Below are 22,466 nucleotides of genomic sequence, written 5' to 3' on the forward strand. Positions count from 1 at the left end.
TTGAGTACGATTTTGAGACGGTACCCATACTTTCACTTAATATAATTTCTGGGTACTTTTTACACCCCTGACTACAGCAGAGTAATTGCCCCGTTTCTTCAGGTTCGGCTCCCAAGATGGACCCTTTTCCAGTGGTGCCCCGTTTGACGAAGCATATTACGATACTGTATTTTCACAATGAATTGCTGCGGAAGTGGAAGTCTTCATCCAAAGTATTTTTGTGGACCCTAGACTAATCTCTCCCCTGCCCTCTGCTCTCCTCTCTCCAGGTCGTCTAGACTATGTTCTGTGAGCCAGTATGAATGTCAGTAACTCCAGCTCAGAGCCCAGCCTCTTCCTCGCCGACGGCTCGCCAGGGATGAGACCTCACCCCGACACCGCCATCTTGGCTGTGGGCGGCTACCCTGAGTCCGCCATCTTGGGTAATTGGAGTTGCACATTTGGAACTTTATAGTATGTAAATAGTATGTCAAAATAAATAAATACACTACTATTATACTATGTCTATACTACACTATGTACTATGCTACTATGCCTATACTATACCTACTATGCTAATATGTCTATACTACTATCTACTATGTACTATGCTACTATGCCTATACTATTACCTACTAGGGGTGTAACGGTACGTGTATTCGTCCCGCAAATTTACGGTACAGGCTTGACGGTGCGGTACGTGCAGCCATACGAAGAATATTAAGCTTGTATTGCCAAATGTAGATGATGAATAAAACATTGAAGCTTGTAAACGCACGCACGAACAGCGGACAGACCAAATTACCAACGCGCACTGACCCTCTGAATTGCAGGCTGTTTCTCCCCTCCTCCCCTCCCCGCCTTACTACAGGTGTCAGGTGTCCCTAAAACAAAACCTTGAATGAATTATATCATGTTTGTAAGACAGCAGGGTCATTACAATTTTACAGTTTTCTTTCGTTTTCTTGTTCGCCCAATAATGTTAACCAATGGAAAGACACACACACAGACACACACCAAGTTGGTGTGTCACCAACACACACGCCAACTATCTCCCACGGACATTCTCTCACAGCTGAAAAAAAGCAATACATACTTTTCTGGACTGATCATCTGAGCTCCTCTCCAGTTGAACTGCTACTGTATTTAAATCCAAAATATTGCTAAATCCTCTGCCATTGTTGTGTAACATGTTATCTGTTCTCAAGTCTTCAGTCTCGGCTTCACGTGCAATTAAATCCTCTCTACAAGTGAAACTGAAATTTAACAAGCCTAAGTTGTTAAGCGGGCAGCAGGCAATTCATTTACTCAGTGGATCCCTGAACACAGAATGACACCAGTATCACTGACTACCACGGCAAGCCTATAGAAAATTATTCTATATAATAATTATAATAATAATTATAAATATATAATAATAATAATAATAATAATAATAATAATAATAATAATAATAATAATAATAATAATAATAATAATAATAATAATAATAATAATAATAATAATAATAATAATAATAATAATAATAATAATAATAATAATAATAAATATTTGTTTCCTGTTGTACCGAACTGGTACCGAACTGTGACAGCAATACCAAGGTACGTACCGAACCGTGGCTTCTGTGTACCGTTACACCCCTAATGTCTATACTACTACCTACTATGCTAATATGTCTATACTACTATATACTATGTACTATGCTACTATGCCTATACTATTACCTACTATGCTAATATGTCTATACTATCTACTATGTACTATGCTACTATGCCTATACTACTACATACTATGCTATTATACTATGTCTATTAGGGGTGTAAAGGTACATGTATCCATACCGAACCGTTTCAGTGTGTACCGTACTGTACCGTACTGAACGGCTGTGTACCAAACGAATACAATGGTATGTTAACCACTAACGACCACCCACCGGGGGCTGTTTTTTTCACAATCTAATATAATAATAATAATAATAATAATTTTTTCTTTACAAGTCGATTATTAACACTTTGAGTGCCAACGACGAGATTTCTCGACCTAACTCGCCATGCGTTGAGTGCTAATGACGAGATTCCTCGTTATTTAATCGTTATTTCTTTTATTAGCGATATCCATAAATTTTTCATCCATCCAGCCTGACGTTATCATTGGGAATGGCTCTGAGCTCGAAAAGGGCAAATACCGCCCCCTATCGTCTCCCGGATGGTAATACACATCATTGGATTGAATTGAGTGGCCATGTGCATCAGAGAAAAACTCCGGTCCGGGGTTTTCCCATCTCTGGCAAGCAGTGTCTGTTACCACATTCACTGGGGAGGCTCGGAGCAGCTTTCAATTATGTGTTTCGGACTATAACGTTGGATCAATAAACGCGATCAATATTTGGAATGGCGAGCAAGAATTGGATTAATCTTTTTGCAGAACATCTGATGTGAGGTAAGGACTCTATTTGACCAGTATTGGGTTAATCAGATGTTTTTTTCATAGCGATCACAACATGTGTGTGTGTGCGTGTATGACGTTAGCGCTGACCAGGTCATGGATAATAGATTTTTCAGCCCGCTTCTCTAGCGTGCCTAAGTACACATATACTATCGATAATCTAGAGTTTATTTGAAAACGATTCATAAATCAGCCGAAAAATGACAACGTGTTTTATGTATTCCACTAAAGGGCTATTATTGCGGAATTTCTCTGAAATTACTAGAACTCTCCGAAACTATACTCGTATTCAAAACGGTAAACGGAAATGTACCAATGAAAAAACAATCCGTTTCGTACATGTTGACTGCAAGCAAGTCATTGATAAGCGAGGGGTGTTTTTGTTACGAGTGGAACGTTTAGTTGGCATGGTGGTATGTGGAGCCCAATTGCAGCAGAGACAAAGAGAGAGAATTGACAGGAGGCGGAATGCGTGGTTGGCTCTTTCACAATAATGTGCACTTTATTGTGATACACGGAGCATAATATATAAAAGAAACACTTTGAAACTAGGAAAAGAAAAGAGAGGCTGTGAGGATGATTAGTGAATGAACAGCTGGGGTAATGACTAAACAGAAAACAACAGGGTAAATATACAAAACATGACAAGACCAAACGCACATAGATACAACACAAGGGAGACAAAACTAAATTAGACAATGGTGCACAGCACCGACAACAGATGAACACACAACACATTAGTGATGACAGACAGGACATTAATAAGTACAAGACAACAAAGATGAATACACTGAACTAGGCCACCTGGTGGTTGAGAGACGTAGTTCAGGTGTGGGAAATGTCCATGGACAGATGGGGGTTGTGGAGCAGGACCGAGGGGACCGTTACAGTTTTAGACCCATAGCCATAATTTAAGATATAGTTTAAGCGTTCGCAAATATCCCCGACCTCCCATTGACTAAAGCGCTGGCACTCAAGGGGTTATCTGGGCAAAGGGGCGTGGCACCCAATGTGTTAATTTCAATATAGAATATTAATAATTTCGTTGACAGCCCTACAAGTACAATTAGTTACTGCACACTACATCACCCCTGAGTGGAACATGGAAAGCCAAACTTTCCCCCACTGTACCGAAAACCTGTACCGAACCATGACTTCAAAACCGAGGTATGTACCGTACTTTGGTTTTTGTGTACCGTTACACCCCTAATGTCTATACTAGTATGCACTCAGAGTGTAGCACTCTAGCTCAGCACTGCTACACGATCAACACCACTTTACCCTTAGCTGCGAAAGATAAGGAAGGTGTGCCCTTCCTGCTGAATTTCTTTTTGACAATTTGTACGCTTTGGATAAAAAAAATTCTGCTAAATGTAAAAGTTATAGCATTGTTAAGTAAAGTATTTATCTATCACTCTCCACCTTCAAATCCCATCTCAAAACCTACCTAGCATTTAACCTTCCCTACCCATAACCACCCTCCTCCAACCCCTCCCCTACCTTCTCTCCTCTCCTGCCCCCCCCCCCCCCCCCCCCTCGGTTTCCCTTACTTACTGCCTCCCCTCCCCTACTGGCTCCTCTATTTGTTGTCTGTTACTCGTGGCTCTATGTTCTTGTGTATTCATATTGTTCCCTGTTTCCCTGTGGTTCTATGTTTCTTTGTTTTTTTTGTTTCTTTTTTGCCTATTGTCAGCGACTTCGGGTCATTGAGAAGCGCTATATAAAATAAATGAATAAATATTATTATTATGTATGGTGTAGCACACAGTCTGTCTGTCTGTCTGACGGTTGTTGACTTGTTTCTAGGGTTGGGTACCTTTTACATTTGAATCGATACCTGTACCCAACGGTACCTTTTTTCTGTACTTTAGTCCCTAAAAATCTACCTACCTCAGTTGTAAAAGAAAAAATCCAAACTTCAAATAATTTATTATCATTATTATTTATTTAGAACAATTTGTTAATATATATATAATATATAATATTGCAGCGAGCGTTGGCTGCATCTAGCTTTGTGAAGTGTAACCACACTTGCGACCGTTTTCGGCTTGCCATTGCCCCGACTGCTTTGTTGTTGAATCAAGTAAAATCCTAGGTACTGTAAGCGTGTATTGTGCACGGGAACTTTGACGTGAACGTGCGGCACACTTCATAGGTTTTGTTTTGCGGTAAACGAAACGTTGATGTCATCGGACTTACAAAAAAATATGTAAATGTATTTTATTTTAGTTTACAGTACCGAAATGTGGCACCGGCTGATCTCACATGAATCGGTACTCGGTAGTACCGACATGATTCGGTCGGTACCCTTAATTCGGTTCGGTTCGGTATAGGACTGCACGATTCTTGCAAAAATGTGAATCATGATTTTTCTCTCTAAGAATTGAGATCACGATTCTCTCACACAATTCTAAAAAGTTTAAAAAATTATAATAATAATTTTTCTTTTAATAATTTATGTATACAAATTATTTAAGAAATCGTCATAATTTAGAAATGAGATTGCATAGGTCTATGAATCGAGATCGCGATATTTTTTCGATTAATTGTGCAGCCCTAGATCGGTACCCATCCCTACTTGTTTTTTCCCAGGCGGTTGGCAGCAGGTGAACAACAACAGCCACGTGAGACCGTGGGGGAACAGCAGCGGATCCTCGGCGAACGGGACGCTGATCCTTCCGACGGACCCGTCTGACCCCCTGGGAGGACACGCCGTCTGGCAGGTGACTACAGCTGGTGTTTAGTTTAGTCGGTTAACCGTCTGTAGTGTGGTAGTGAAAGGGTTAACCTTCTGTAGTGTGGTAGTGAAAGGGTTAACCTGCTGCCGGGTGGCAGTGAAAGGGTTAACCTTCTGTATTGTCGCAGTGAAAGGGTTAACAGTTTTGGTAGTGTGGCAGTGAAATGGTTAAAGAGGTAGAATCTATAATGAGGCGGCACGGTGGCACTGTCGTCGTCTCTCACAGCTAGAAGGTCCTGGGTTCGATTCCCGCTGTGGGGGGCCAGGTTGTCGCGTTTTCCAGGTACCCAGGTGGGGGGTATCTCCCGGGCCTTTCTTTCCCCCTGTGCTCGCAAGGTAAGGTGAACCCAATGGAAAAAACATGCACAACAGATCGCCGACGCTGTTGCATCTCCCTGACGAAGACGGACAGTAGCACTTGTATCGGTCCCCGGGGCGCGGCTCCCACGCCGCAGCCCATGTCTGCTCCTGGCTGGAGAAGGACGACGGGATGGGAAAAGTGCAGAGAGACATTTCCTCTGCGACTCTGTGCATGTGTGTGTGTGTGTGTTCCTGTGGGTCGCTCATCTTGCATGTGTGTGTGTGTTAATCTGCATGACAATTAAAGACTTCTTCTGATGTTATCAAACAGCGCCCTCTAGGCAAGCGAGCCCCACTTGGTACTGCACTGTCAGTAGTGTGATAGTAAAGGGTTAACCTTCTGTAGTGTGGCAGTGAAAGGGTTAACAGACAGATTTAGGGTCTCCTTCACCCCCTGACACTTTGTGTTGCCTGACACTCCTGGATTCAAACCTGTCATCTCCTGTATGGTAATCCAAATCTCTATCAGTCGGTCAAGGGAGAAGTTATGTTTGCTAGGCTTCAGGCAGGGAATGCCCCCCCCCCCCCCCCTCTTTCTCCCCCCTGTCTCTCTCACATGTATAAGAGCTAAAGGCAGGGTTCGCACAAGGTCCTTGAAGTGCTTAAAGTGGTTGATTTTTTACAAAAAAAAGTCAAGGCCTGGAATTCCTTGATCAACTTGATCAAAATTCAAATCAACCTTTCACATTGAATGTTTTGTTCATCCATGACCATGATCAAATTGTTCTGAATCAAGAAATAATTTTTTTTGTTCTGTTTTAATCAAATCTGACTAGTCGCTGTCTCGCTCGCTCCAACTGCTTTTTCTAATTTATTCGCGTGTGATGCTCTAGCTGGCAAGCAGGCCAAGAAGATGCTTAAAAAAACTGCATTTAAAAGTGAATTGTATTCTTCGAGTGGCATCCTTGAAAATTCAAAATAGTGCTTGGAAAAGTAATTAAAAGTAATTTAATTTAATTTTGCAATGTCTGTGTGAACCCTGTAAAGGAAAATTACCAGAAAATCATCTTAGACATTTCTAACTTCGAGTTGAATTATTCTCCTTCCCTGACATGTTGCCTGTTTAATATCCCTGCATTATAACCCAAAAACTCAATTGTATTCGTCTTAAAGCAGATCTCTTTTTTTTGTCTCTTCGTCTTCGTCCAGGTGGTTATCATAGTCTTCCTCACCGGGTCTCTCTCCCTGGTCACTGTAGTGGGCAACATCCTGGTGCTGGTCTCGTTCAAGGTCAACAAGGCGCTGAAGACGGTCAACAACTACTACCTGCTGAGCCTGGCGTTCGCCGACCTCACCATCGGCACCCTGTCCATGAACCTCTACACCACCTACCTCATCATGGACCAGTGGGCGCTGGGGCCCGTGGTCTGTGACCTGTGGCTGGCTATAGACTACGTGGCCAGCAACGCGTCGGTCATGAACCTATTGGTCATCAGTTTTGATAGGTGAGCTTACCGTCGGTAGTGTGATAGTAATAATAATAATAATAATAATTACTTGCATTTTATATAGCGCTTTTCTAGACACTCAAAGCGCTTTACAATGTAGGGTGGAAATTGCCTCCTTCACCACCACTGGTAGCACCCAACCTTGGGCTACGCAGGCTCAATGGCTGCCATACACTGGCACCCGGAACACATCACACTACACAATGGCTGAACGGCTCAGGAGACAGGGATTGATATCAGCCAAAGTAAAGGTAGTAAAGGGTTAACCTTCTGTAGTGTGGCAGTGAAAGGGTTAACCTGCTGTTGTGTGGCAGTGAAAGGGTTAACCTTCTGTGTATTGTCGCAGTGAAAGGGTTAACCGTTTGGTAGTGCGGCAGTGAAATGGTTAAAGTGCTTGATTTTCGACCAAAGAAATTCGAGGCCTGGAATTCCTTGAAAACAGCAAAAAAATTTAACAAGGTGCTTAAAAAGTTATTGAAATTCAAATCAACCATTCGCATTGAAAGTTTTGTTCATCCATGATAAAATAGTTCTGAATCAAGAAATATATTTTTTTTATCTAAAGTGTAACTAATTATCGGAAATTGGTTTTAAGCCATAAATATTGGATCCGATTTTCTTTTCAATAAAAAACAGCATTTAAAGGAAAACTCCAACATTTTGGGAAATTAGCTTATTTGCCATCTACCCTGGAGTTAGACAAGAAGATACATACCTTTTTTCTTCTCTGTGCATGCAGTAGGAGTAGGAAGACGTTGGAAACTAGGCTAATGGAGGAACCTACTTCCAGTGACTGACGCTGGGGTCATCCTTATGTTCCCCGGGTCCTATGTTCCCCGGGTCCTATGTTCCCCGATTGATTGATTAATTGATTGAACATTTTATAAATTTTTATTATTTTATTAATTATTAATGTCCGCCTTGTTTCAAACTGGTTAAGCTTACCATACAACATTAAATTAGGTCCATTATCCCCTACTTTCCCTCATCCCCTCTTCCCCCTCCCCCCCTACTTTCCTTGCCCTATTTTTTGTCCTGATTGTAAAGCGACCTTGGGTTCTATGAAAGGCGCTATATAAATTTGATTTATTATTATTTATTATTTAACATGGCAAATGCCCTAACTCATTGAGCACAGTTGTCAATTAATGATACTAATCTATACAATCACCTGTTGTTGAATAAATACCATTACTAAAAAACAGTATATGTAAAACAGTATCTGTAGCTTAAAAAAAGTTTAATTTTTTTTTATAAATATATATATTTTTAAATGTATGCACTGGTATCGGATCAGTACTCGGTATTGGCCGATACACAAGTTCAGGTATCGGAATCTGTATCGGGAAGCAAAAAATTGTATCAGAACATCTCTACATCTATCACCCATAGCAACACTATATTATCACCGACATCCAAGTTGGGGGATCCCCCTTTGAACAGCCCATCTTAGGTTTCTCTCCTCCACATTCCTATTGCTAGGTTTTTAGTGTGTTTTTGTTCCTGATGTATTGTGATGTTTCTTCTTGACGTGTACAGCCCTAGTAGGGGGCATTACCTTGAGATACAAATACATTTTATTTGATTTTATTTGATTTATCTTTCTATCTCTCCAACTGGGAGGCGTTACCACAGCCTCAGAGCCAGGTCCAGCAGGCTCAAGGACTCGTACTACCATCAAGCCATCAGACTCATGAACACTATTTAGTCATTCAGATTTTATTGTATATATTTATGTATTTGGTATTTTAAGTACCTTACGTTGATTTCATTCTACTGTTTCACTTTTTATATGAACCACTCTCAGCACTGTCACCTTTTCCCTACATCATTACTATGCTGGTTTTTACTGTGTTTTTATGTATTGTATTGTTCTATTGTGTATTTTATTGCCATGCTGTAGGTCGAGGGGGCAAGGCCCAAGAATCTTGCTCTTTTTTGTAATGAGAAATATGACAAAGATGCAACAATAAAGCTGAATCTGAACCCTCCCTCCCTCCCTCCCTCCCTCCCTCCCTCCCTCCCTCCTTATAGTAATAATAATAATAATAATTACTTGCATTTTATATAGCGCTTTTCTAGACACTCAAAACGCTTTACAATGTAGGGTGGAAATTGCCTCCTTCACCACCACTGGTAGCACCCAACCTTGGGCTACGCAGGCTCAATGGCTGCCATCAGGGCCGCCTGGGAGAAATGCGAGGCCCTGTGCGAGATTTAAACGCGAGGCCCCCCCCCCCCCCCCCCCCCCCCCCCCAAAGGTAAAAAAAAAATATATATATATATTAAGGCTGTCAAATATATCGCGTTAATATCGCGGTAACTCCCGATTCTATTAATGCCACTAATTTTTTTAACGCAAGATTAACTAAAAAAAAAATAAATAAAATGTTTTACTAGACTTCACTCAGGTGTATTATTGATGCTCTCATTGATACTATGTTTGTTTCTGAAGTGTGTGTGTGTGTGTGTGTGTGTGTGTGTGTGTGTGTGTGTGTGTGTGTGTGTGTGTGTGTGTGTGTGTGTGTGTGTGTGTGTGTGTGTGTGTGTGTGTGTGTGTGTGTGTGTGTGTGTGTGTGTGTGTGTGAGATATAGAGAGAGAGGGGGTGAGAGAGATGAGGAAGGGGCAAAAGAGAAAAAGAGCTGGGAGAGTGTGTGTGTGAGGGAGAGAGGGGGGTGTGTGATTAATCAGCCCTTGTGTGTGTGAATGTAACAAGTTCCTAACGTTTTCTTTCCCCTATTATTTCATGCACACTTTATTCATTGTTTTAAATTATTATTTTCTTTTAAGTTATTTTGTGCATCACTCTGTTTTGAATTTGATGCAAATTTGCAATGTATGAGGGTCATCCTTTTGTGTTAATGGCTGCACAAAGCAAGCATTTGTTGACTCGCATGTTGATAAGAGTATTAAAACTTGGAACTTGAAAAAGATCTGTTTAAGGTAAAAAAAAAATTAAAGGGGAACTATTTTACTATTTCTTTCACTATTTGGGCACTTTTACACAATTCCTGTGAGTCTATGGAACACCTCTGTAATATATATATTTTTTTTATTTCATTGTTTTGTATTTCTAATCAAGTCCTCAAAAACAGCATTTTTCTACCTCAAGATCTCAAGCTGTTTTGAGCCTGGGCTCCTAAACCACTGTGTGGCCTGCGCCGTCTGCTGAACATTAACATGCAGCGGTGACTATATGACATCACATATAGGCACATTTTCAAACGACTCAGTTCAGTGAGGGTGAATATTGTGAGAGGAGAATTGGAAGAATGCGCCAATATGAGAATTTTGAGACATAGATCATATTAATATAAGTTCACATAGCTAGGAAACAATGCTAAACACTCAAAAAGGCCATTTATAAGATAGTTCCCCTTAAAAAAAAATGCGATTAATTTGCGATTAATCGCGAGTTAACTATGGACAATCATAGCGATTAATCGAGTTAAATATTTTAATCGTTTGACAGCACTAATATATATATATATATATATATATTATATATATATATATATATATATATATATATAGATATATATATATATATATATTATATATAATTTTTTTTTTTTCTTTTTTTTTTTTTTTTATACAGTCAACATATTCGTAAATAATAGCGCTGCCCGAGGCTGGGCATGATACAGTCAACATATAGCAAGAGAGAGCGAGAGAGAGCTCCCGTTCTACAGTCAATATACAGTGTACAGAGAGAGAGACACATTGGAAAGAAATTGAAATGCTATTTGGCCCTAAACAGAGAGTACACAGTGGCAGAATACCGGAGCACTGTGACTGAAGATCCTTGACTAGGTACAGACTCAGCGAGCACAGCCTAGCCATCGAGAAAGGCCGCCATAGGCAGACTGTGTGTGTTAGAAAGAGAGAGAGAGAGAGAGAGAGAGAGAGAGAGCATGTGTGTTTGTCGTGTGTGTGTGTTAGAGAGAGAGCATGTATGAGAGAGATAAGCAAAGATGATCCCCTAAAGGATATTCAACTTTTAATGAAAGAACAAAACAGAAGGAAAAGATAACTTCACAAAGGCAACATGAATATACATAGATCCAAAAGGACAAGATCAACACTTAAATCCAAAGAGAAGAGGGTCTATACCAGAGAAAACAAAGCAGCAAGGAGCCAATGGCCGACAGCTAAAGGCTAGCCAGGTAGGCTACTGACACCAGGCCACACACAGCTTTGGCCAACGGCCCAACGCTACCCAAGCTACACAAACGACCAAGACAATGAATTCACACACAGCACATGTCGTATCTCCAAATGTTGTGAAGTAACATATGTTTTGCCTGGAAAAAAACATCGTTATTAACAAAACATTCGGGAGGGGAAGGAAGGAAGAGTGGGGTAATGTCATGACATTTTCATTAATCTTACCTGCACCAAGGAAGGCAGGGCGAAAGGCCGCAACACAGGTCTCCACGTTGACGAAAGGCCTCTCGCTGGCGGGACAAAAATAAGCTATGGCCAGAGCCTTGTCATGGTGCAGGCCCGACTACATCTTCTGTCAAAGATGATGTCGTAGTCAGAGTGCCAGAACCCCCTGCTATTCTCACGGCTAATGTCAATGGTCGTTAGCACAAGCTAAACAGCTAACTCAAGGCTAACTGATAGCATCAAACGAACGTTCCCAGCCGAGCGCAGCCGGCAGCTAACGTCGTAGCTAAACAGCTAACTGGCTAACAGTTAGCTCAACCCGGCTATCGCTAACCATTAGCTAACGCAGAAGCAAGCTATGCGGCTACCACTGAAAAACTGTACAATGTGATAAAAGCAATACAGGTGCTGACACCAGGCCACACACCGTTAGCTACTAGTAGTACTACAACAGCTAGTCGGCAGTTTAGCTCCAGAGAGAGAGAGAGAGAGAGAGAGAGAGATGTCCACGGCGGGAATAGAATAGAGTTAATAGAATAGGTTAAAAACTCTCACCAAACGTCCAAGAGGATGGAGACAACCGCGTGGAGTTGACGAAGTTCATCTGCCAAACGACCATCCTCTTCATCTTGGCTGCATGCGCTGTCTCTAGGTTAGCTAACGCTAGTTAGCCTTCTAAGCTAGCTACTAGCCGACATCATCATGGCTATATCCCGACTGCACCATGACAAGGCTCCGGCCATTTGTCCCGCCAGCGAGAGGCCTTTCGTCAACGTTCCTTGGTGACCGACCGACTGATAATGACCGACCTCTTCGTCTTGGCTGGCATAACTAAGCATAATAGTCAAAAGCTGCACGCGCGAAATAGTCAAACGCAGCTGACGCACGCCGGCGTACTACACATGATGTAAGTAACCACTCCCTTCGTTGAAACCAATAGTATGTCTGCTGCAGAGGCCCAGAGCTCCAATAGTGAGTATGTCTGCAGACCCAGGAACAAGTCAGACACATTCTACAAACGTGTCTAATGTGAAATATATAAGCATATAAGCAAAACTAGATTTTAGGTCTGTGATGAAAAAGGGCCTCGCGGGAAGGGGGGCCTCAAAAAAAAAAAAAAAAAAAAATTAATAAATTTCTTTTTTTTTTTTTTTTTTGCGAGGCCCCCCTTCCCGCGAGGCCCTGTGCGACCGCACTGCTCGCACACCCCCTGAGGCGGCCCTGGCTGCCATACACTGGCACCCGGAACACATCACACTACACAATGGCTGAACAGCTCAGGAGACAGGGATTGATATCAGCCAAAGTAAAGGTAGTAAAGGGTTAACCTTCTGTAGTGTGGCAGTGAAAGGGTTAACCTGCTGTTGTGTGGCAGTGAAAGGGTTAACCTTCTGTGTATTGTCGTAGTGAAAGGGTTAACCGTTTGGTAGTGCGGCAGTGAAATGGTTAAAGTGCTTGATTTTCGACCAAAGAAATTCGAGGCCTGGAATTCCTTGAAAACAGCAAAAAAATTTAACAAGGTGCTTAAAAAGTTATTGAAATTCAAATCAACCATTCGCATAGAAAGTTTTGTTCATCCATGATAAAATAGTTCTGAATCAAGAAATATATTTTTTTTATCTAAAGTGTAACTAATTATCGGAAATTGGTTTTAAGCCATAAATATTGGATCCGATTTTCTTTTCAATAAAAAACAGCATTTAAAGGAAAACTCCAACATTTTGGGAAATTAGCTTATTTGCCATCTACCCTGGAGTTAGACAAGAAGATACATACATTTTTTCTTCTCTGTGCATGCAGTAGGAGTAGGAAGACGTTGGAAACTAGGCTAATGGAGGAACCTACTTCCAGTGACTGACGCTGGGGTCATCCTTATGTTCCCCGGGTCCTATGTTCCCCGGGTCCTATGTTCCCCGATTGATTGATTAATTGATTGAACATTTTATAAATTTTTATTATTTTATTAATTATTAATGTCCGCCTTGTTTTGAACTGGTTAAGCTTACCATACAACATGGCAAATGCCCTAACTCATTGAGCACAGTTGTCAATTAATGATACTAATCTATACAATCACCTGTTGTTGAATATATACCATTACTAAAAAACAGTATATGTAAAACAGTATCTGTAGCTTAAAAAAGGTAAAACATTTTTTTATAAATATATATATTTTTAAATGTATGCACTGGTATCGGATCAGTACTCGGTATTGGCCGATACATAAGTTCAGGTATCGGAATCTGTATCGGGAAGCAAAAAATGGTATCAGAACATCTCTACATCTATCACCCATAGCAACACTATATTATCACCGACATCCAAGTTGGGGGATCCCCCTTTGAACAGCCCATCTTAGGTTTCTCTCCTCCACATTCCTATTGCTAGGTTTGCAGTGTGTTTTTGTTCCTGATGTATTGTGATGTTTCTTCTTGACGTGTACAGCCCTAGTAGGGGCATTACCTTCAGATACAAATACATTTTATTTGATTGTATTTGATTTATCTTTCTATCTCTCCAACTGGGAGGCGTTACCACAGCCTCAGAGCCAGGTCCAGCAGGCTCAAGGACTCGTACTACCATCAAGCCATCAGACTCATGAACACTATTTAGTCATTCAGATTTTATTGTATATATTTATGTATTTGGTATTTTAAGTACCTTACGTTGATTTCATTCTACTGTTTCACTTTTTATATGAACCACTCTCAGCACTGTCACCTTTTCCCTACATCATTACTATGCTGGTTTTTACTGTGTTTTTATGTATTGTATTGTTCTATTGTGTATTTTATTGCCATGCTGTAGGTCGAGGGGGCAAGGCCCAAGAATCTTGCTCTTTTTTGTAATGAGAAATATGACAAAGATGCAACAATAAAGCTGAATCTGAACCCTCCCTCCCTCCCTCCCTCCCTCCCTCCCTCCCTCCCTCCCTCCCTCCCTCCCTCCCTTCCTCCCTCTCTCTCTCTCCTATGTGTTCCAGGTACTTCTCGGTAACCAGACCTCTGACGTACCGGGCCAAGCGGACCACGAAGAGAGCCATGACCATGATCGCCCTGGCGTGGTCCATCTCCTTCATCCTGTGGGCGCCCGCCATCCTCTTCTGGCAGTACTTTGTGGGCGAGCGGACGGTGCCGCCCAACGAGTGCTACATCCAGGTAGTGACAAAATGTCACTTTAAATAATGGAAAAGTCACTTTAAAGGAAGGTATTGTATAGTATAGTTTAGATACATTAAGTATAAAAATGGCGGAGTTAAAATTGTAAATTGTATATTGTATAGTAGTGTACATAGGAACCCGTTTCCCAGGAACTTAGCATGTCTTTTTTTTATCATGCACAACTTGTGTCTTACCTATTTTTTTTTTTATTGTATTTTGCACAATCGATGCAGGCATGACCACCCGCATTTCACTGTATGCCCTGGTATGCATGTGACAAATAAACCTCTTGATTCTTGATTCTTGGTCCAGTTCCTGTCGGAGCCCGTCATCACATTCTGCACCGCCATCGCAGCCTTCTACCTGCCCGTCACCATCATGTCCATCCTGTACTGGAAGATCTACCAGGAGACGGAGAACCGGGCCAAGGACCTGGCAGGCCTCGGGATCGGAAACAAGGGCCAGGGCCAGAACCGAGGAGGAGGAGGAGGAGGAGGAGGTGGAGGTGGAGGAGGAGGAGGAGGAGGAGGAGGAGGAGGAGGAGGAGGAGGAGGCGGCGGTCAGGGGGAGTCGTCCTCCATGCTCCCACAGGCGGGGAGCCAGAGGAGCTGCAGCAGCTATGAACTGAACCAGTCGGCCTCAGGGAGGAGCCAGGCGGAGGGGGGAGGAGTCGTGCTGGGAGGAGGAGGAGGGGGCGCAGGGAGGTGGGGAGGAGGCTTCACCTTCTGGGTGACGTCCATGCTCCCCGGCCGCCGCCACTCTTCCAGGAGGTCGGTAACCACGACGACCACGTCGGTGGGAGAGGCGGAGCACAGCAGCAGCGACAGCTGGAACAACAACGAGGCGGGCGGCGCCTCCGCGATGATGGACCAATCAGAGGAGGACGAGGAGGACGAGGAGGACGAGGAAGGGGAGGAGGCGGGGGAGAAGCCGATCTACTCCATAGTGATGAGTCTTCCCGAGGGGAAAGGTCAAGGGTCGTCTCCCAAGGACCGTGATGCGACAGAGGAGGATCCGTTACGACCTAGAAGTGGGATTTATATGAACTCTTCATCGTCATCAAACCTTTATTTAAAATTTACAATGATGTGTAGAGTAAACAGACAGTTAAAGGGACACTTCACCAAAAAAAAACAATGCTGATTCATTTACCACATAATCTCACAAACATCCAAAAACTCTAAAACAGTTTTGCTCACATTCATGTAGTTTTGACAGTTATTGAGATTAAATGAGTTTGAATATGTCCACGTCATCAGGGACATTGAATCCTTGTTAATTTACAGGTTCAAAGTTAGGGTTGGGTACCGTTCACATTTGAACCGATACCGGTACCCAGCGGTACCTTTTTCGGTACTTTAGCCTCTAAAAATGTTATCTACCTACCTCAGTTGTAAAAAATGTGTCCAAACTTCAAATGACTTATTATCATTATTATTTATTTAGAACAATTTGTTAACACTTTGAGCGCCACTCACGACTAATCTCGGGTTTACAATTGTGACGTTTTTTTTTTTTTTTTTTTTTTTCGGTCTGAAATCATATTGCATCACGCGAGCCTACCGTTGGAGATCCAGGGGCCGCCGGCGATCAGATGTGAAAAAAGCGTCCCCTATCGTCTCCCAGATGGTAAATCACCCTTTTGGAATGGACTCAATGAAAATGGATGGGGGAAAAAAATATTCCAGTCCACATTTTCCAGTCCACTGATGCAGCCGGAGTTACCAGAGTTCATTCTGGAGCCTCTGAGCCGCGGCGAGCATGGGTTATACTGTACACACGTTGGATCAATATACTTATACATTTTTTCGAATGGTGATCAGGAATTGGAATATACCATTTGGATACCATCTGATGTCAGGTAAGGAATCTATGTTATCAGTGTTAGGATAATCAGACTAGTTTTCGAGGAGATATAAGCGTTTCCACTATATGTGATATGGCTGTTTCACTGTAAAAGCCATGAGGAAATAATAGCAGCGATTATCAGCGCACGGCACGAGCGTGCGTGCGCACACATATACTATCGACCATCTAGCGTTTGAAAACTATTCATAAATAGACCGACAAATGATAACGTTCTGGAACGATTCTAATCCGTCTACCCTCAAGGTTGTCTAGCCCGACTGTTTATCCTTTGTTTACAGAGCTCCTCAAGTTGAACTGGTTTGAAATTAAAACTGTAATTAAAATGTTTCATGAAAGATTCTTTAAAGTGCTTGATTACATTTTTTTTTTAAAGTCAAGGTCTGGAATTCCTTGAAAACAGCAAATGTTTTAACAGGGTGCTTAAAAAGTCCTTGAAATTATTCCACCACCAATCAACCATTCGCATTGAAAGTTTTGTTCACCCATGATAAAATTGTTCTGAATCAAGAAATATAATTGTTTTATCTCAAATGTAACTAATTGTCGGAAATTGGTTTTAAGCCATACATATTGGATCCGATTTTCTTTTCAATAAAAAGTTAATTGTATCCTTTTAAATGCCCTTTTAAAATGAAAAATAGTGCTTAGAAAAGTCCTTGAATTTCATTTTGCAATGTCTGTGGGAACCCTGTATAAAAGACGTGTAACACAAACACATAGTACATCTTTGTTCTTATTAGTTTGCCTATCAGGAAGTATAAAATGCATTTATAAATAAGTAAAAGCAACTGTAAAACTGTAAAAGGTTTAATGAAAGTAATTATTTTTTATACATCTGTCTTATCTATCTATCTATCTATCTCTCCATCTGTCCAGATGGGAAGAAGTCCTCTGGAGGGAAGACAAAGAGAAACAAAAAGTCTAAATCTAACCCCGCCTCTTCTTCCGCTGCCGACCAATCACCCGCAGGCGTGTCCCCCAAAGACTCGGCCGCGGTCAAGGGATTTGCGTCCAAGGCCAAGACTCAAATCAACAAGCGCAAGAACGACAACAAGAAAGTCAACGAGAGGAAGGCGGCTCAGACGCTCTCCGCCATCTTGTTTGCGTTCATCCTGACGTGGACGCCCTACAACATCATGGTGCTGGTCAACATCTTCTGCACGGACTGCATCCCAGAGACGCTGTGGGCGCTGGGCTACTGGCTGTGCTACGTCAACAGCACGGTGAACCCCATGTGCTACGCCCTCTGCAACAAGACCTTCCGGAACACCTTCAGAGACATCCTGATGTGCCAGTGGGACAAGAAGAAGAACAACAAGCCCCAGTTCCAGCAGAGGCAGGCCGTCGCCTTCCGCAAGAAAGACCCGCTGTAGAGAGGAAGGGAGGATCCTGGGATCTGTGTGTTTTTTTAGATGGATGTTCCGAGCTGAGGTGGGATGAAGTGCGCTTACTATCCCCTCCTCCCCTCTCTCTCTCTCTCCCTTTCGGGAAACGGTGAACGTTTCGGGTAAAGGGTGAACGTTTCGGGTAAAGGGGCGCTCAACTCAATGACCAATCAGCGTGAGACGGCTGGATGTACGGGATGAAAGGAGGTTGCTTTCCCGGAAGATGGACGCTGACCCGACCAGATCTCGGGGCTTTCGGTGTGGTGTGCTAGACTTGCAGCGTTTTGGATTTGAAATTAGGACACCTGGTTGCCATGCAGCTGCACACTGTGTAATTAGGAATGTTATTTCTTGGCATGTACCACTAATAAGAGTGCTTTCACATATAGTTTTGGTGGACTCTGTGCGGTTCTGGTGGTGAAGTTGCAACATTGTTGCATTCATCATTTGGTTCGTCTGCATTCACACAGCATTTTGTCAGGCGCACCAAACTATCTGAACAATGTCACGCGGTCGAAAAGGACGCTCGTCTATTGGACACAATGGAGAGTGGAAATCCCTCCCCTTCAGGAAGTGAAATGCGCGTCAACACAAACTGCGTGAAGCGTGATAGTAGCAGTAGCAGAGGCGTGGCATTGATCCATCGTTCGATTATAATTCCCATTACCGCCATCCTCTCGCTAAACAACTTGTACACCTCGTTGTTTTTGTGAGTGCCCACAAGCAGCTGTTTTATTTGGTCTTCTGCCCATATGACGATTAGGGCTTTCACTTCGCCCAAGTCTGTCCACGAGACATGTTTACACAGTGTGCTTGTTTTGCAGTTCAGCTGTGTTTTTTTCTTCCTTCTACCCCAAGATGCACAGTTAGATAGATAGATAGATAGATAGATAGATAGATAGATAGATAGATAGATAGATAGATAGATAGATAGATAGATAGATAGATAGATGCAGTGTGCTTGTTTTGCAGTGAATGCCGCGCCGCGGTAATAATAATAATAATAAGCAGCTGTGTTTTTTTTCTTCCTTCTACCCCAAGATGCACAGTAGATAGATAGATAGATAGATAGATAGATAGATAGATAGATAGATAGATAGATAGATAGATAGATAGATAGATAGATAGATAGATAGATAGATAGATAGATAGATAGATAGATAGATAGATGCAGTGTGCTTGTTTTGCAGTGAATGCCGCGCCACGGTAATAATAATAATATACCCAAGATGCATAGTTTATCAGGTGACTTCCTACGTTTGGTCCGCGTTTGGTCCGATGAAGCGAACCGAGACCTATGTTTTTGGTCGGACCAGAGTTCGCGTGTTTGGTCCGCGGACCGAGTTCGACGCGCATTCACACAAACCCAAAAAAGCGGACTATCGAATTCTGGTCCGATAGTCAGGACCAAACAGCTCCTGTGTGAAAGCGACCTAAGACACACATACATGTACCTTAGGCGTTTCACCAGAGTAGTCGGAGCGTAGAAGTTCTGTGCCTTGCTAAAGGACACTTCAACCGGGACAATTTGGGACTGAACCTGTGATCTTCTGGTGGCCGGGATGCCTGTAGCTGTTCCGCAACCGTTGCTATTTCCGGGGTAGGCCTGATTGGCCCCGACAGGCACGTGACCCGCTGCGGCCACGCCCCGCGGCAGCCTCAGGACGCGGCAACGAGGCTGCTGTGGTTCACAGGCGCTTTCCGCCTTCAACGCCGCCCGCAGATTAAAGGAGTTTGCGGCGCCTTTCACATCGCAGTCATCAGTCATAATAATCGCGCCGCAGTCGGCAGTCATGCAATCATTTATCATTTAACATTTGAAAGGCATACATTGTTGTATGAAATAAAATAGTATAGAGACCTATGTACAGCGTCACGCCGCAGTCGGCAGTCATGCAATCATTTATCATTTAACATTTGAAAGGCATACATTGTTGTATGAAATAAAATAGTATAGAGACCAGGCCACGTGAGCGGATCGGCGCGGCCGAGAAATCCGCTCTTCGCTCTTTAAAGCTTGGTCCGCTCCGCTAATCGCTCATGTTGACCCCGCCCCCAAGTCGCTCTCCGCTCCCTCACCGCTCACCTTGAATCGAGCGCTCCCCGCGCCAGATCGCTCGGCTTTTTTTTTTTTTTTTTTTTGGAGCATGGTGTAAATTAGCTCAAACTACAACAGTCTACACCCCCTGGGCCCCTTAACAATTGTTTGTATTGAGCCGCATTGTAATTGTACTCATTCTGCAATGTTAAATAACGTTGTTTATCCATTCACTAGCTCTATTAAGCGATGATAGTTAGCCGAGCCACAATGCTATGGTCGCTGCCATTAACGTTAGCATGTAAGCTAACGACAACAACAATGGCGTCGATACTTTTCTAACATCCTGTGAGTGAAGGAGGAGGAGTGAAGCCTGAACAGGATATCACAGGTTCACCCTTCTCAATTCTCATTGGTTGAAAACGGCCTTCATGTTTGTACATCGCCATCTGTTGCTTTGGCATTGTACTACATGTATATTATTACATCAGTGTTAAACCACTGTGTGAGCGATCCGGAGTGGATTGGAGCGGAGGAGAACTCTCGCTCCGGACGTCGCGCCGACCCATTTTAAAACCCACTCCTCGCTCACGTCAAAACCGCCCGCTCCGCTCCCCGCGCCGCTCACGCTCCGATCCGCTCACATGGCCTGATAGAGACATATGTACAGCGTCGCGCCGCAGTCGGCAGTCATGCAATCATTTATCATTTAACATTTGAAAGGCATACATTGTTGTATGAAATAAAATAGTATAGAGACATATGTACAGCGTCGCGCCGCAGTCGGCAGTCATGCAATCATTTATCATTTAACATTTGAAAGGCATACATTGTTGTATGAAATAAAATAGCGGGGAGAATATGCTCACGCGAGCGGCATCGCTGAGCTCTGGTGACGGTCTTATTGGGGCTTATGCCGAGAACAGCAGTAACACAACATTGCAACTGTTGTGTTACTGCTTTCTGACCGAATTAGTCATTCATTTGTAGCTATAAAGACATATTCATAATCCAACATATGTGTAAAGAAACAACATATTCCGATTGGAAGGACTCCCAGCTCCTTCCTGCTCGCGTCTCACAGGGCTGAGCTGTGCACGGCTTTAGTCTCACTCGAGTGAGGAGGAGCGGAACTTCGGAAGACCGCTGGTTCTCCAACATACAGCGGTGTGCTCTTCAGAATGTACCGGGAGAAACATTTACTGTACCCCGCAGACATAATAAGCATATAAGCAGTGCTTACTAACGTTATTAGTTACGTTATTTCTGACCGAATTAGTCATTCATTTGTCTAGCACAGTCTCTAACAGTGTAACAGTAAGAAGCATTTTGGATAAAAGTATTCTGTACTTCTGTATGACAACAATGTATGCCTTTCAAATGTTAAATGATTAAATGATACACAGCTAAATCTACGCTCTCGCCTCTCATCCTGCTTTTGCCAACGGCAGCGATGTGAAAGGCGAAGTGAACTCCAGCAGTAGCGCGCTTGCCGCTGGGGCTGCCGCGGGGCGTGGCCGCGGCGGGTCACGTGCCTGTCGGGGCCAATCAGGCCTACCCCGGAAATAGCAACGGTTGCGGAACAGCTACAGGCGGCCGGGATGGTCTCTCTGACCGCACTAAAGCGTGTTGTTCAACTGACCTGGCTTCAGTTTGAATGTTGACGGCGAACATCATGATAAGTGATATTTGTTTCTCTGGCCGAACTAACGTTAACGTTATTAATCCTGCGACTTTATTTAAAAACAGCTAATCAAATCCCCATCAATGGAAAATGAAGCCGCCCATACCCATGCTGATTGGTCCTTGTGCAAGACTAGAACGCGGGGATCTTTGATTAAACACCTGCTATCAGAAGAATAGACAGTCATAAAAAACTTTGAGACGGTGCCCATATCATTTCTGGGTACTTTTTACACCCCTGTTGGGGAGTAATACAAAATAAATTACAAAACGACTGCAGTGGGGCATTGCGACATCGGAAGGGCATTGTGACATCGGAGGGAAATTGTGCCATTTTATCACTTTCACTCATTTCTGTGAAAGGGACTCTGAACGTAGCACAGGCGACACAGTCCTTCACCAGAGACATCGCCGGGATCAGATGGATAAAGAAGAACACCATCTTTTCAACCAGGATGCCATTATTTCATGACATTTCTCATCACAGAAAAAAGGGCTGTGAATGGTGTTCATCCAAATGGTGTTCCCCAATGGTGTTCTATTACTGTTTTTTAGAGGTGTAGTACACTCAAAGTTGTGATTTGTTTTTTCTTCAGTTCACATCGTTTTGAAGTATTTTAACTACACTGTGTGTGTGTGTGTGTGTGTGTGTGTGTGTGTGTGTGTGTGTGTGTGTGTGTGTGTGTGTGTGTGTGTGTGTGTGTGTGTGTGTGTGTGTGTGTGTGTGTGTGTGTGTGCGTGTGTGCATAACACCATGCTAGTGTTCTACACATTGGGTCAGAGTGATTTACTTGATTTTACTCAGTAGAGTTCACCTGCTTGTATTACTGAACAGATGAGAATGTTCTCGCATAGCAGAGACTCCACCTGCCTGTCTGTACCGACAGGCCAAATTAAATGATCCAAGAACTTCAAAGACTGATCAGATCCCATAAGGTCAGTATGTGTAGTGCAGTGGTGGTGGTAGT

General features: G+C 42.9%; 1 protein-coding gene across 1 annotated transcript; it reads left to right on the forward strand.

The window, feature by feature from the left end:
* Positions 1–298: 298 nt before the first annotated feature.
* Positions 299–17,765, forward strand: chrm3b (cholinergic receptor, muscarinic 3b; the record flags this gene model as incomplete). The annotated part of the gene is made up of 6 exons (XM_084331017.1): positions 299–422; positions 5,017–5,147; positions 6,671–6,966; positions 14,346–14,520; positions 14,836–15,553; positions 17,269–17,765. 6 exons carry the CDS (start codon positions 299–301, stop codon positions 17,763–17,765), a joined length of 1,941 nt encoding a protein of 646 aa, XP_084187143.1.
* Positions 17,766–22,466: the final 4,701 nt, after the last annotated feature.

The sequence above is a fragment of the Notolepis coatsorum genome (genome assembly GCF_963971535.1).
Source record: "Notolepis coatsorum genome assembly, chromosome: 15".
Lineage (NCBI taxonomy): Eukaryota > Metazoa > Chordata > Actinopteri > Aulopiformes > Paralepididae > Notolepis > Notolepis coatsorum.